The 15854-nt window shown below is 36.2% G+C and overlaps 2 protein-coding genes across 6 annotated transcripts; one reads left to right on the top strand and one right to left on the bottom strand.

Moving 5' to 3' along the window:
- The first annotated feature begins 3816 nt into the window (after positions 1 to 3816).
- Positions 3817 to 9368, top strand: LOC104750142 (auxin response factor 1). Of its 5 annotated transcripts, none has more exons than XM_010471897.3 (16): positions 3817 to 4186; positions 4285 to 4366; positions 5137 to 5203; positions 5428 to 5543; positions 5824 to 5919; positions 6026 to 6082; positions 6179 to 6331; positions 6424 to 6508; positions 6663 to 6753; positions 6832 to 6996; positions 7288 to 7407; positions 7497 to 7572; positions 7690 to 7861; positions 7936 to 8405; positions 8561 to 8751; positions 8904 to 9368. In XM_010471897.3, the coding sequence occupies exons 3-16, from the start codon at positions 5167 to 5169 to the stop codon at positions 9070 to 9072; spliced, it is 1998 nt and encodes a 665-aa protein (XP_010470199.2). In that variant the 5' UTR covers positions 3817 to 4186; positions 4285 to 4366; positions 5137 to 5166; the 3' UTR covers positions 9073 to 9368. The 5 variants fall into 5 exon arrangements, with proteins under 5 accessions (XP_010470199.2, XP_087346470.1, XP_087346471.1 ...); XM_087490344.1 differs by having other exon boundaries at positions 3825 to 4186; positions 7945 to 8405; XM_087490345.1 differs by lacking the exon at positions 4285 to 4366 and having other exon boundaries at positions 3825 to 4186; positions 7945 to 8405.
- Positions 9314 to 15288, bottom strand: LOC104750141 (DExH-box ATP-dependent RNA helicase DExH9). The gene is made up of 14 exons (XM_010471894.2): positions 14828 to 15288; positions 14423 to 14623; positions 14118 to 14336; positions 13531 to 13860; positions 12662 to 12766; positions 12130 to 12240; positions 11695 to 11945; positions 11435 to 11558; positions 11077 to 11359; positions 10834 to 10988; positions 10552 to 10695; positions 10234 to 10466; positions 9795 to 10059; positions 9314 to 9695 (listed from the first exon to the last, which is right to left on the bottom strand). Exons 1-14 carry the CDS (start codon positions 15083 to 15085, stop codon positions 9417 to 9419), a joined length of 2958 nt encoding a protein of 985 aa, XP_010470196.2. The 5' UTR covers positions 15086 to 15288; the 3' UTR covers positions 9314 to 9416.
- Between the last annotated feature and the right edge of the window lie 566 nt (positions 15289 to 15854).

Here is a 15854-nt window from a genome sequence, read left to right as displayed (position 1 = left end):
TTACAACTCTAACAAAAAAAAAGGTTTTATAATAATGAGATTTTCATTCGATGAAATAACCACACTAAAATAGTAAAATAATGTTCCAAATATAATCACTGCCGGCTTAACCATACAGACGGACAGTGCGACTGCTCACATAGATTATGGGGGTACATAAGTATAAGACAAATGGGCATAAAAACAATACCGTTAAGCTAAGAGGGCACAAAAAAATAATTATTATCAAAAAAAGTACCAAATTTTTTTTATATGAACTAAACAGATCTAAAATTTTTCCATTGTGTTAAGGAACATCTTTTTTTAAGTTTGCCCAAGGGCATCTATAATGCACTGTTGCTCACACACAATTTTACGAGAAAAATAAAGTAAAATCATATTAACTTCATTTATTGCTCTATTAATTTATTTTATTATTTATTATTTTGAATAAATTTGTTAATGTGAGATTTGTGACTATTTAGTTTGACTAAAACTTTTTACGTGGGATTAACTACTTGTGACTATTTGTATTCTCCAAAGTTTTTGTATACTATCTGTCAATGGTTAAATATATATGGTAAACAAAATAACACCAATTTATGTGGTACATACTATGCAAAATTTCTAGAGCTAAATTAAAACAACCAATAATGAATTAATAAAAAACACACATTTTTTCTATTTTTTTCCTATAAATGAAAGTGAAATTAAATTCAACAACTAATAACTAATGATCAAACATGAATATTATTAGGAGTGTAAGTGTTCGTAAAAAACAAAATCAAAATAAATAAAAATCCGTTAATCATTGCTAGTTTTGGTGAAATTTACACTTAGAGGTTGAATGAAAGTTCGGTACGGCTCCGGTGTGACGACCCTAATCACAGGGTCACCAATGAATGATATTCCAGCTCAACTGTGACATGATTCAGGTGTGTGAAGACCGTGATGAGTTATAAAAATATAAAAGGCGTCGAATCACACTCTCGAGCTGCGATTGTGGTGCGGCAAGGTCTCATTTAGTATATAATTTACAATTTTACCCTTATTCAAGGGAAGAATTACAAAGACTCTATACATATTTGACGAAACATTTTTTTCTAAATCATCGTTGTCGGATCTTCAACACCATCATCGCCGATGATTTTTCAGCCACCACCATCATCGCCGACGATTTTTCAGCCACCACCATCTTCTGTCACCATCATCTTCTCCATTATCAGCGCCTCTTCATCATTGTCGTCGTGTTTTTGATGTGTTCATGCTCTAATCGGTATGTTCTCACCAATTCAAAAATTTGAGTTTTAAGGGTCTTTGATCATAAAATTGTAGTAACTGACATTGACATTCACTAACAAATTTTAGTGGTGATGGATTTATAAGCTTTTGATTGAATAGGTAAAACTTGATATATATTGCATATACTAAATGTCTTAATAAATTCTTCTTTTACATGGGGTTTACAACATGATCTGTTGGTACTTCTTTTTGATGTTGGTATTGGTTTTAGAGAAGTATGTATCTTAAGATGTTATATTGTGATTTTAGATGAGATTTTCAACATGATGATTTGGTGGGTTTTCTACTGTTTTTTGAAAAGGGTGAGAATTGATATTATTGATTATAAAAAAGTACTTGAGCCAAAAACTATGGAATCCCTTTTGCTTATACATCGCTTTCTATTATCATGATTCAAAATTTGTTTATGTTGATTCTAATTATGTCTAAAGCTTCAAAATTTGTGTTTCTTGATTCTAATAATGTTGTTTTCATAAGTTGTAGAAGTCTAAGAGAATGACAAAGCAACATAGATCAGAACAATCTACAGATGATCCAACTACTGATAGCAAAAGATTTAAGTGGCCGCCTAATTTGGCTCGTGGGCACTTGGAAATCTGTGTAGAAGAGAAAAGGAAAGGGAATTGACAAAGTAAATGCTTATTAGAAATTGGTAGGATGAACCTTAGGGCTGAATTTTATAAAAGGTTTGGGTTAGACTGGAAATATGACAAGTTCAGGAATCGTCTAGACACCGTTAAAAGACAACATCAATCATACAAGCAGGTTATACATGATTCATCTGAAGTGAGATTCTGTGAACAAACAAGAGCAATCGAAAGGCCTTTTTCTTGGTGGGAAAATTTAACCAAGGTACATTCTATTAACTATAGTAAACTCATTTGTATAATCTATTTTAGACTAATGTTTATGTTTGTCTATCTCCATTGTAGGAAAAACCTAAAGCGAAAACTCTTCGTAACTATCCCATAAGAGATATTCCACTTATTGAACAAATTTTTTCTGAGGAGACAATTTCAGTTGGTGATGATGGTTGTCAACACCATGATGGAGCAAGTCATTTGCCTTTTGAAGCAAATTCTGTTGAAGATATTGAGCTTAACAACTCTCCCGAAGCTCAAAATTCTGAACAACCTTAGAACATTGGTAAGAGGGTTAGATCAAAACAACCGAAATCATCTAGAAAACAGTCCAAAGAAAATCAGTGGGATCGAGTCTTAGATCTTATTGCGGACCAGGGAAGATTTTTTATGGGAGGTAGAGAGAGCTTTTATACGTACAGTTCTGCTGCATGTGTTGAGGTACTTGAACAGATGGTATTTCTTAACAAACAAGGTGAGTTGTATTGGGCTGCCCTTGTGTTTCTTGAAAAAAATGAACAGAGACGACAAATCTTCATGACACTTCCAGACGAGATAAAGAATATAGAATACCTAGAGAGAATGACGAGAAAAAAGAACTCGTTTCGAGGTAAGTTTAAGTTTAACCTTATACATTTTTGTAGAAAATAGAATGAGCCATTAACCTTAGAACATATTCTCTAACAATCTACTTTTGTATGTTTACCCTGTTTATAGATGAGTGACAACAACAAAGAGATTCATTCTTCTACATAGTTCAATTTTGAGATTCATGTTGATATCCGTATGGTTGATGCTGAGAGAGTCGGATGTGAGTATCCTAACTATTTTTATCTTCCATATCAGAAGTTAGTAGTAACCAATTGTCCAATTTCATCTACATTTTACATAGGGTCGCATTGTTTAAGCTACATTAGTTTCTGCATACTTAATTCAGTATCTAGAGATGGTTTCTCTTATGATTGTGAATGAACGAGCTGAATTAGATGTTCTTAGTTTGTATCTGTACAGTAGTGTGAGCCATTTTAGAGCTCTATTGGGTATTAATTGTGTCTGATTAAGAATATCGTCATGATCTGCAGTTGATGTCCTCAAGGCAACAACTGTGGACAAACTCTTTTGAGAATTGTGTTTTATTCCTTTTAAGTTCACGGCTTTAAGAGAATATTATATTGCTTTCATTTGTGATGAAATAAATCTAGACTAAATGTTATAATTATTGGTTCGTACCATGTTCATATTTAAGGATTGTTTTTTCTTTTTTTTTTTGTATTTCAGGAGGATTGGGATGGTGCGAAAACAAACAAATTTTAGAAATATTGATTTTTTTAAAAACATATTTTAGTTACATGTAAAACAATTTTTTGAATTTTAAAATCTCTTTTTATTGTAAAGACAATTTGTTCAGAATTATATTAGTTTATCTATTTATAATTTTATTTTTAGAATGAAAGTTAGTTACATATACCATTAATATATAAATCTAATTCAAAAAATGTTTTTATATTATTAATATTCATATATTATAAATTAAATTAATGTCAAAGAAAACTGAAAATACAAGATAATATAATTAAAGGTTAATTTGGTAATTTTCTTTTCTAATCATATTCAAACTCTAATCCTAATCGCTCTACCATTCAAAAATATGATATAACTGCATCTCACCCGAATCGGACTTCCATTTACAATTTTAACTAATCACATCGCTTCCAATTCACATCGCTCCCAAATCACATCGTAATCGCACCTGCATTGAAACGGACTACCGTTCGGGGCCTTATAAGAAAACACATTTTATTATTCAAAGTACAATATAGAGAGACGAGACTAGTAGAGAGCATGTCATTTGCTTCGTGGTTTGGAAAAAAACAAACCCAAAAGAGAAGAAAATAAAATAAAATAAAATAAAAGAGAAGAAGAACAGAAAAAGAGGCAAGCCATAGCCAAAGGGTTCGTGTCGGCTTCAACCAAACACTGACGGTGTGTGTATACACCTTTACATACACGCCCCCTTTTATCTCTCTCTCTCTCACACATCTTTGGTACAAATCAATCCACTGTTTCTTTCTTTCTTTCTTTGCAATTATTTTTTGATGGGTTTTTAACAGCAAATTCTCACTGCCTCCTCCCCCAAATCAAGCATCTCATCTTCTGGGTTTTTGTTTGAACCCTAGCTCTCTCGCTTTGCGTTGTTTGGATCCGGTTGTTTTAAACAGTAAAAGGTTCGATTTTTATTTCTGGGTTTTGCTTTCTTTCGCTTAGTAAATGTTGGAAAAGGAGAAGACTTTTGAGGATCTGTAGTCAGATTTGTGGTTTTTGTTTCTGGATTTTGAATTTTTTGGGGATAATCTAGATCAAGTATCGTTGTTTCGTTTCACATCCCAAATTCAAGTCTTTTTCTGGTTCTTGATCTTGTTTCTGTTTCAAGCTTTACCCCCTTTTGCTTTCTCAAATGGGTTTCTGTTGTTTTGGAGTTTTTGTCTGTAGTTGTTGTGTGTATACTTGTATTCTTCTCATGGATTTGATTTTGTCACATAATTTTGAGGTTCTGTGTTGAGATCTGTAGACATGGTTTTAGTAATAGTTTTTTTGTGTTGCATAGTGTGACTGAAATCTGTTCATTTTTGGTATGTTTGTGAGTAGGTTCTTGTCTTGCTTTTGCTTTTTTTTTACCTCTTTGTTTTGAGGTGACTGTTGGATTACTCTTCAATTTGGGTAATAATATTTGAGAATCTGAGTCTTGTGGTGTGCTTTAGACAACAATGTAGAACAAAGCAGTTACATAAATTGCCCACATTTTTGTCAGTCAATTTATGAAAGGTTTTTTTTTTTTTTTAAATGTTTTCTACATAATGACATCTATGGGAGTTTGTTTTTGTTTGTCTAAATTAGAGTGAGGATAGGTCCATCTTCTTCTTCTTCTTCTTCTTCTTCTTCTCTTTCACAAAGGCATTTCAATCTTATCGTTTTCTCTTCTTTTGTTTTTGCTCAGGTGAAGTTATCCAAATTAAGTGGATTCCAAATGGCAGCTAGCAATCATTCATCTGAAAAACCTGGAGGTTTGTCGATCATTTTGTGTTTATACCATTCTGTCAAGTGTGCATGCTGTTTTCTACTGGGAATTTGCTTTCTAAGCTTGTTTTGAGGATTCTGCATAACTTGGAATGGCTGATTAAAGAAGTGGATAAGGGTTTTATAGCTTTGGAGCAATTTTATTGCAACCATTGCTTTGTTTTTGAGATACATTGTTGCGTCCCATAACCATTTTTTTGTTTCTTTGTAGGGGTTTTAAGTGATGCTCTATGTAGGGAGCTCTGGCATGCCTGTGCTGGACCTCTTGTAACCTTACCTCGTGAAGGGGAACGAGTTTATTATTTCCCTGAAGGCCACATGGAGCAGGTATTCTGGTTATTGTGTTGAATCACTTAACATTGTGATAAAACCCTATCATGCTCATTTGCTAAAGCCAGCTATGTTAATTCGACTGTTCTTACTCTGTGTCATATGGACACTTCAAATTGCCTTGTTGATGCTCTCGAGCTGAAAATAAAATCACAAAAACATGTATCTTGTATAGAGGAGATAAATGTACTGTCTGTTTTATTTCACATGATTAATCGTTTTTTACATCTGATCTGATTATCACATATATGCATTTAACTGGTCACTGCTTATGCAGCTGGAGGCATCAATGCACCAAGGTTTGGAGCAACAGATGCCTTCCTTCAATCTCCCATCTAAGATTCTCTGCAAAGTGATCAACATCCAGCGCAGGGTAGGCTAAATACTGTGATGTATGACAAAATTTCCCTACTTTTTCTTTATGAAATGTGTTGGCTTAATGATTTTATACCTTGTTGTGCTTCACTTTGCAAGCTCAGGCAGAGCCCGAGACTGACGAAGTATATGCACAAATAACCTTACTACCAGAACTGGATGTAAGCAAATTTGATGGTTTAGTGTTGTACAGAATACGGTTTTATGTTTTGTTTTCCTGTTCTTGATTTGGTGAAACTATTGTGTTTGGTTATCAGCAAAGCGAACCAATCAGCCCAGATGCCCCTGTTCAAGAACCTGAAAAGTGCACAGTACATTCATTCTGCAAGACACTAACTGCTTCAGACACAAGCACACATGGTGGATTCTCTGTGCTACGGAGACATGCAGATGATTGTCTTCCACCCTTGGTCAGACTTTCATCCGGTGTTCTTGTTACTTTTTGGGAACACCTCCAACTTTTTTTTTTTTTTTTTGTAATACTTTGCTTTCTCTTTTTTAGGATATGTCCCAACAACCACCGTGGCAAGAATTGGTTGCAACTGATTTGCACAATAATGAATGGCATTTTAGGCACATTTTCCGAGGTAATACACTTGGTATCTTATTATGAGGTGATCTTTAAACTGCGGTTCTGTAACCCCAATGCTACTGCTACTGGAAACTTTGTAAAGCTTTACATAATTCTGCAATAATATTGTTGTTTCACGTTTGTTAAATATCACGAGTTTGTGATTACAGGGCAACCAAGGCGCCATTTGCTAACAACTGGATGGAGTGTTTTTGTTAGCTCGAAGAAACTAGTGGCGGGTGATGCGTTCATATTCTTGAGGCAAGTTCGTCATTTCATTTGTCTGGATATTATTTCTACCATAAACGGCTGAGCATGTGACATAGTATTGTCTTTCAGAGGTGAGAATGAAGAGCTCCGAGTAGGTGTTAGGAGGCACATGAGACAACAGATGAATATCCCATCATCTGTTATCTCAAGTCATAGCATGCATATCGGGGTCCTTGCGACTGCAACTCATGCCATTACAACAGGAACAATCTTTTCTGTCTTCTACAAGCCAAGGTCCGGTTATTCTTGCTGTAGTTTAATTGAGTCATTGACTGGGAATAAAATCCTAAAAGCAATTTAATGCCATCAAATGGTCCAGAACACATCAGTTCCTGCATCGGATTGTCAGCTTAATTTAGAAAACATAACTTTTGCTATGTTAGATGTATCTAACCAGTCAGGAAAGACACACCAGCTGGTCTTTTAACAAATATACATCTTATGCCTTTGAGTTACTGTTACTTGCATATGCTTGATGATAATCATTTGGCTACAAATCCAGGCTGACGTATCTTCTATTATCAGGACAAGTAGGTCAGAGTTTATTGTGAGCGTCAATAGGTATCTCGAAGCTAAGACACAGAAGCTGTCTGTAGGCATGCGTTTCAAGATGAGATTCGAGGGTGAAGAAGCTCCCGAGAAAAGGTATCACATCTAACTATCTTGATTTCTTTTTGCTGATAAAGCTGAATGCAATATGATTTCTTGTCTTTTTTTCTGTTTTAACTATGCAGGTTCAGTGGCACGATAGTTGGCGTTCAGGAAAACAATTCTTCGGTTTGGCTTGATTCTGAATGGAGATCGCTGAAGGTTAGAATATTCTACTGTTATACTTTGCAGTGGAGCAAGTTATAGATCTGTATTTCTAGTTGAATGAATAGAGTGATGCATCTTAATATGCTCGTTGGCAATCTGATAATGCTTCAGGTTCAATGGGACGAGCCCTCATCTGTATTTCGTCCTGAGAGAGTTTCACCATGGGAACTTGAGCCCCTAGTTGCAAATAATACCCCTTCCTCACAACCTCAGCCTCCACAAAGGAACAAACGACCGAGACCTCCTGGTTTGCCTACACCAATTCCCGGTCCATCTGCTCCAGGTATTCTGTGTTCCTTTCTCTTTTGAAATGGTCGTTGTGGCAGCTCTGGCTCTTTTTATTTATGCTCTCTTCAGTTACTCCAGATGGTGTGTGGAAATCCCCGGCAGACACTCCTTCCTCGGTGCCATTGTTCTCTCCTCCTGCCAAAGCTGCTATGTTTAGTCATGGTGGGAACAAATCATTTGGAGTATCCATTGGATCAGCATTTTGGCCCATCCATGCAGATAGTGCAGCTGAATCTTTTGCTTCAGCGTTTAACAATGAATCTACTGAAAAGAAACAAACCAATGGAAATGTCTGCAGGCTTTTTGGGTTCGAGCTAGTTGAAAATGTTAACGTGGATGAATGTTTTTCTGCTGCCTCTGTGTCTGGTGCTGTCGCTGTAGATCAACCTGTACCATCCAATGAGTTTGACTCTGGTCAGCAATCTGAGCCGTTAAACATCAACCAATCTGATATTCCGTCAGGAAGTGGTGACCCTGAGAAATCCTCTTTGAGGTCTCCTCAAGAATCACAAAGTAGACAGATACGTAGCTGCACAAAGGTGATTATTACCCTCTTGGATCATTCACTCTATCAAAATCTAGTTTTGTTTTTGTTTTAGGTCACAACTCCAATATGGTCAGGGTTATCAGAATTTTTACAGTGACTGCGTCTTGCTTTGGACTAAAAGAATGTTTTCTTGGCAATTTGATTTAGGTCCACATGCAAGGCAGTGCAGTAGGGAGAGCCGTTGATCTGACAAGGTCAGAGTGCTACGAAGATCTGTTTAAGAAACTGGAAGAGATGTTCGATATCAAGGGTGAACTCTTAGAATCTACCAAAAAATGGCAGGTTGTTTACACCGATGATGAAGATGACATGATGATGGTTGGTGATGATCCATGGAAGTAAGTGCATCTGCGTCTAATACTAATTTTTTTTTTTTTTTTTTTTTTGTCTCGAGCAACACTGCAGCGTTTCAACTGTTGAGCATCATCTACTATAATGTGGTCTGTCTTTTCTGATGATTATTATTTTGGTCTTCTGTTTTGTGATGCAGTGAGTTCTGTGGAATGGTGAGAAAGATATTCATCTACACACCTGAGGAAGTGAAGAAACTTTCACCGAAGAACAAACTCACAGTCAATGCACGGTTGCTGCCAAAGAATGATGTAGACGAAAATGGGAACATAGATCGCAGGTCATCGTCTATGGCTGGATCAAGATGAGTATATCACTGTTATGCTCTAAATGCACTTGCGACGTAGGAAAGATGAAAGCAGAAGCAAGAGATCGCTAAAAAATTTGATAATTGAGATGTTTGTGCATAGCAATGAAGTTTTTATTGTCTTCAGGTCTTATGAATTCACCTAGATGTAAACGTTTTGAGGAGTTGTGTAACTTAAATGTGGAATTAAGATTCACGTCTAGATCTACCTGAAATAATGGTCATCGTCAAAAATAAAATTATGAAAATTAAATTTCCCCCTGGTTATATAGAGAATAAATTAAGGTACAAACAAAATTCTTTGCTTTTGTTTCAATCTGTTGCAAGGATGAAATAAGCACGAATTCACAAGTAGAGAGATGCAGCAAATACAATGTCTCTTTTGATCTTAGAAACAGCTTCTTCTAGTTTAGCTTCAAGCTGTGTTTCTCCTATAGATTTTGCAGCTACTATGAGCTGTTGCAGAACTTCCTCCATTCTCCTAATCGCTCTGATCAAGCTCCCTTCGAAAACACGAACAATCTTCATGACCTCAAAGAATTTAGACCCTTTTGCCCAAGCATACACCGCCTCCATTATATCCGGTCTGAATGATTGCACAAAACTCTCCACATCAATTTCGACCTGTCACATTGCCATTAAAGACAGAAAGTTATGGACCAAAGCTTCTTCATGGTCGAGTTTTCTAGAATAAGCGCAGGGAGAGAATGTTTTAGTGAATACCTTGCAGTCAAGCTGAAGTTCAGCAACACGCCTAGCTGTGTCTTGTAACTGTATGAAGAGCAAGTCGAGTTCTTCTCTGGGTTTAGCGGCGTCAGGGAGTCTCTCTCGCCACACAAAGCAAGAGAGGAGAGAAACCAACTCCTCCACCTTTGCATCCTTGAAGACACCACTGAACATTAGCTCCGTTAATGTCAATTCTTCTGCACTACTGATTTCACATGCAACCTTCCCCTTCAACTCCACGACATTATCACTATTGGTGTATCTGCATTTCAATAGCAATAATAATATAAATAAAGCTAATAGAGTTGTCAGTGGAGTATTACACTTCTGTGACTTTAAAGAGGGCAGTAGAGACTGATGCAGTTAATGTATAAGATTGAGTTGGTTTCATAAGAATATTTCGAAAGTGAATGGTATAAATTTAGTAAATATTTACCCTAGCCTTCGTAAAACACGCTTTCTGGCCTTGAGTTCATCTTTAAACGCCAATGTTGTTGATGATCGGACAGTTTTCTTAAGTGACTTGATCTTGGCTGTTAGCTCTTCCTTCATGTGTAGAACTTTCAGCTTTTCTGTTAAGAGCGGAGATTTCGCGATTTTGTGTTTTTCAAATAGGTTTTCCAGAGCCTCCAGGCGACGAACTGTCTTTTTGTAAGAGCTGCTCTTAATCTAACGAAATAAAAGTTGAATTCATCTCTTGTGACAAATGAAAAGATAGCAGAAACAGAAAAGCATCGGGGGAAAAACAAACTACCTTCATATCAACTTCAGGATCTAGGGGTATTCCATCGGGATGTCTAGAGAGTAACTCAGAAACCTTCTTCAGAGCATTCTCTCGAGCTTCCAGTGGTACAAGATCTTTTGGTATATTCATGATTGCACTGCTTAAACTCTTAATCTGGCCATGATGAAGAGAAACAATACAATAAGATCATCAATAACAAAATCAAGGAGAATGAGCTGCACAAGAATGTAAATAACATTATATAGGACAACGAAGACAAGAAAAGAAAATTAAACCGAGCAGCCATGATACCTGAGATAAAGGAACAGTGACCACAACAGGCTCACCACGTTCCTTAATTGGCACAGCCTTAACTTTCTTTTTGCCAACGCCATCTTTGCTAACCATACATCTAGTTAATACATCTACGGTGTAGTTTGCATCCTCTGGTCTTTTATTATCATCATCTGGATAAATTGTTCATGGAATCATCACACTGTTTGAAGGGATTCCAAAAATAACATTAAACCGAAAATTATTTCTCAGAATTCTAACCTTCAGATAAGCTTTTGACTTTGTTGAATTTCATTATTACTCCCCAGGTATCCTGATCTTCAATGCTGAATGATTGTGGCGCTTCATCATCATTTGTACAATCGAGACAAACTGCTCTGTTTGGCAGCAAAAAGGGTAAGCAGTACTTTGGGGTGAACACAATTTCACATATATCCTTCTTCAGACTCTTATATTGCAAAATGAGGTTATAGAAATTTTTTAAACTTTCTTCTTCTTCAATCACCATAGAGTTTCTCTCTTCTTCCAGGGATTTTATTTGTTTCTGCATAAACCAGAGCACAATCAGATCATTATAACGAAAGCAAGAAATCTAACATTTAGCATTATGCAACTGCACCTCGAGATCAGGTATAGCACGGTCAGCTTGAAACTGAAAGAACGAATTGCGGAGAAGATTCTCAGGATCACCTTCTTCACATCGCAACTGATTTAGAAGCATGTTATAGCTCAAATGGAAGGCACTGATAAAAAAATGAAACAAAACCGTCTAGATCAATAATTATGTCAAGAAGTCTAACGCTCTTAAAGCAGAACTATCAACCAGGTTAATCATTTTCTACCCGGTGTATTTAATATATCTGATACTGAACAATGTACCTGTTCAAAGAATCAGCACTTCCTTTGAGCATTGATTTGGCAACAGCGGGTTCCATCTTCTCATCAACCATGAGGATACAGATACCTCGTTTGTCAATACCTCGACGTCCAGCACGACCACTCATCTGTATATATTCTCCACTTGATAACCACCGGAACTTGTCTCCATCAAACTTACGTACATTTGTAAAAACAACTGTCTTTGCCGGCATGTTCAATCCAATACTAAATGTCTCTGTAGCAAACAAACACTAAAAGAAGATACTTCAAACTTAAGTAGTAATGACAAAGTGAGAAAGAGTAAACACTATTCAAAAGGGGAAAACTTAAGGCGATGATGTATGCCAAACAGAGTAAAATTATTTACCGGTAACCAGATCAAGAAGGCAGCAAAAATTGAGACTATGGAAATTTTAACTCTACTGCTTCACCTACCTTAATAAGACCTTCTTGAAACAATATCTCAATTACTTCTTTCAAAATTGGAAGCAGTCCCGAGTGATGAACGCCTATACCTCGTTTTAAGATGGGTAAGATATTTGACACCTGCAGTACATGAAGACATAAATTATGTCACTTTCCCCACAGGAAAAATACATTCAACAAGTCAAATCGCATCTGAAACTAGATCAACTAAACAAGCACCAAAATGACTATTAATTCAACATCAGGAGTATAAGGAATATATGCTTTTACATTGTTAGTAACAAGGCATACAAAATATTAAATAAAAATTGAGATAAAAGAAGCGAGGTCGGTGGGTAATCCACAACTAGTAAGCCAACAAAACTAGCCATCACCTACAGAGATGTGCACAGGAACATCCTAGCACACAGAGAACCTCACAGCATTTAAACATAACAATATGTTTCACGAAATTGTGGAAAGTATTCACAAAGGTTATATAGGTTAAGGTGCATTATACAAACTCTCAGGCATATTAGAAAGAGCTTTAATGAATGCTTGCCTGAGGTAGCTTCTTATCATCATCTGAAAGCATATCAATTGCGCTAGTAAAGATAGTCTCCACAGCGTCTTTCTCATCATCGTTGTTTAAATCCATCTTAGACATCTGTGGAACAAACATATAGGCATTATACTCACGTTATAACAGTAGGTAAGAGCCACATCACGCAGACAATGAACTTCACATTTAAAATACACATAGAACAAGACAGGCCACAGAGTCACTGCAAGGTTTCAGGTAAACACATTATAATATCATAAAAACAAGTTTGAACAGTCTAAAAAAAACGAAATATATGAAGAGAGCGTTGTAGCAATGTAATAACAGACTGTCAAGATTATGATTGTAGAAACTTTTTTTTAATTTGGTGGTGGGAACAGTATATTATAGATAAGTCTTGATTCAAGTGAGGACTTCTTTTGCGAACCAACTCCTATAACCGATCCCAAGATACCCAGAAAATTCACCTTTTCTGTTACGTACTAACTCTATTGAACCTCTATCAGGACTAACAGACTCCAGCAAGAGAGTTTTTCTGAGCTAGCTAAGACAAATACCTTAGTAGTCAACAGACATAACTAGTTTCTGAAAGAATTAAAAACACACATGAATAAGATTGATCCCAAGCAAAAATAAGAAAACGATCAAAAGAAACACCTAATTTTTTGGACATATTTTCTTATTTTTAGCAGACTCAAATCAGATACCTGTTTTGCCAATAGTTACAAAAAAAAAACCATACCCCAAAATGAGATGAAATTGTCATATGACCGGGTTATTGAGGGATTTGAAAAGAGATCAAATAAATATATTATTTGGTAAATGATATATTTACTTGCACCATAAAAACAAAAGAGGAGGAAACTAACCTGCGTAGCAAGTGTCTCACATTCCTTTTTGCTGAAACTGAACAAAATCACGGGATCATATTGCCGCTGAATTATCATTTTCACCAATTTGAAAATGTCACTTTCTTCACCAAATTTTCCAATCACTAATCCCTTATGAGACTTTCCATTCTTGTCACCCTCATTAGTCGGAACCAGTGCGTTAAGAGATTTCTGGAAGCTATCCTCATGAAATTTAGCCTTCTCGTCCACAACCAAGTAAAGTCCATTACCTCCAGCAGGAAAGACATAGTGCTGAAGTGGAGTTGGCCGATAATCAGTGTAAACAATGTGGCATGGTTGTTGGTGAACCTGAAATATCAATTTTATAATCACATCTCCAGAGCAACCACATCAAATAACTAAAAATGGTTCATTTCTTTTTAATAGGCTTTTCACTATGTCTACTCAAAGAAACACCATCACCATATCTATACATGAAACCTACATTACATTTCGCTAAGGCGTGTTTCTATTTCCTCCAACATAAGTAAACGATATGGACAAGTTGATATATTGTACTAATCCAATCACACCAGAGAGGTAGCAGGGCAGCAAGAGTGATATACCTTAGCAACCCAATCCGCAAACTCCTTGGCATTGGGAACAGTTGCAGAAAGAAACACAAAACGAGAATTCTTCGGAGCCATTACAATACTTTCTTCCCAAACAACACCTCTTTCACTATCTCGCATGTAATGCACCTCATCAAAAATAATCCAGGCAACCTCCCGCATAATCTCTGACCCTTTGTACTGCATGCTACGCAAAATCTCCGTGGTCATGACCTAAACCAAAATACACAAAAAACTAAGAACAGATACCAAATAAAGCCATCTCCGAGACAGCACTTAAAAACAGTAAAGAAACTTACAAGGCAAGAGGCATTAGGATCAATTGTAACATCCCCAGTCATCAAACCAACATCAGCAAACTCCTCTTTAAAATCTCTGTACTTCTGATTACTAAGTGCCTTTATAGGAGAAGTGTAGATAACCCTCTGGTTTTCCTTCAAAGACATGGCAATAGCATAGGATGCCACAACAGTTTTTCCAGCAGATGTATGAGCTGAAACCTGAACATGAAACCATACACTTCAGCTTTCTTATTTCCTTCTACATTCAATTGAACTACACTATATAACTAGAAAAGTTCATAACTTCTGATTCTAATCATAGAACTCAATGTAAAGTTCACAGCTTGAAGCAAAAGATTGAAACTTTACAGCTTGAAAACGTAGAAACAAAGCTTGGAGCTTTGAAAGCAGATTAAAGCATACCATGACTGACTCGCCATTATCGAGACACTTGATAGCTTCAGATTGGAAGGAGTCAAGGGTAAAGGGGAACTCTTTAGCCGGTGGTTTATTGTCAACGGAGGGAGCAAGAGGAACATAATTTTCAGGGAAAGAAACATCGTGAACGCAACCAACAAGCTCTTCGTTGATGATTTGGGTTGAATCGTATTCTCTTTGAACCTTCTGCTGCGGAGCGCAATCAGAGGATTCCTCCGGTGATTTTCTCTTAACCGAACCCATGGGAGAATGGTGTGTGTGAGTTCTACCGCCGACGAGTAACGTTGCCGGTGGTTTGCACAAAACGAAGAAGATGAATACTTTGTCTCTCTCTCTCCACGTGTTTTAGGGTTTCCTCTTAGCCCAGTTAGCCCTTTGTAAGGCCCAATTGTTTTTTCTATCTTTTCATATCGGTTCAATTGCAGTATGTTTAATCCATTCAGTTTACTTATTAAAAATATATTTTGGTGAATATATAAGAATACAAATTTTTAAAATAAGAAAATAATAAAATCACTAAAATAATATGATCTTCGTTATTCTTCTTTATATTTTTAATCGTGATTCCAATCTTTTAATAGTACTTTAAATCTTTTTTTTTTCTTTTTGTCAAATATACATTTACAATATTTTGGAGGGAAACGTTAAATCATTTTTGGCGAGAAACAGACATTATTTATTGGCGGACGAAACCATAGAGAAGAGTAGAATCACATTTTGAACAAAAAGATAACAAGGTAGCCTCCACAAAGTGCAGCTATGAACATATCTAAAATCACAACTCATCACCTTTCCGTTTTATCTCGAACCTTGTTAAGATCATCCTCTAAACCGGCTTGATTTGTTTTCCGTTTTATCTTGTTTGAGTTTTACTCGCACAGTAACCATTAACCAACTAATGGTGGGGCTAATTGTTGTAAGTGTTACAAGATGATCATACTGAGTCGCTCAAAAGTCAAAAATGAAAAACAATTTTAGCCCAAAGCGTATAAAAAGTTTACTACCGAAATGT

Source organism: Camelina sativa, chromosome 16, assembly GCF_030686135.1.
Source record: "Camelina sativa cultivar CO46 ecotype springtype chromosome 16, ASM3068613v1".
Taxonomy (NCBI): domain Eukaryota; kingdom Viridiplantae; phylum Streptophyta; class Magnoliopsida; order Brassicales; family Brassicaceae; genus Camelina; species Camelina sativa.
Note: the sequence above shows the minus strand (reverse complement) of the source record. Positions and strands in the feature narration are given on the sequence as shown.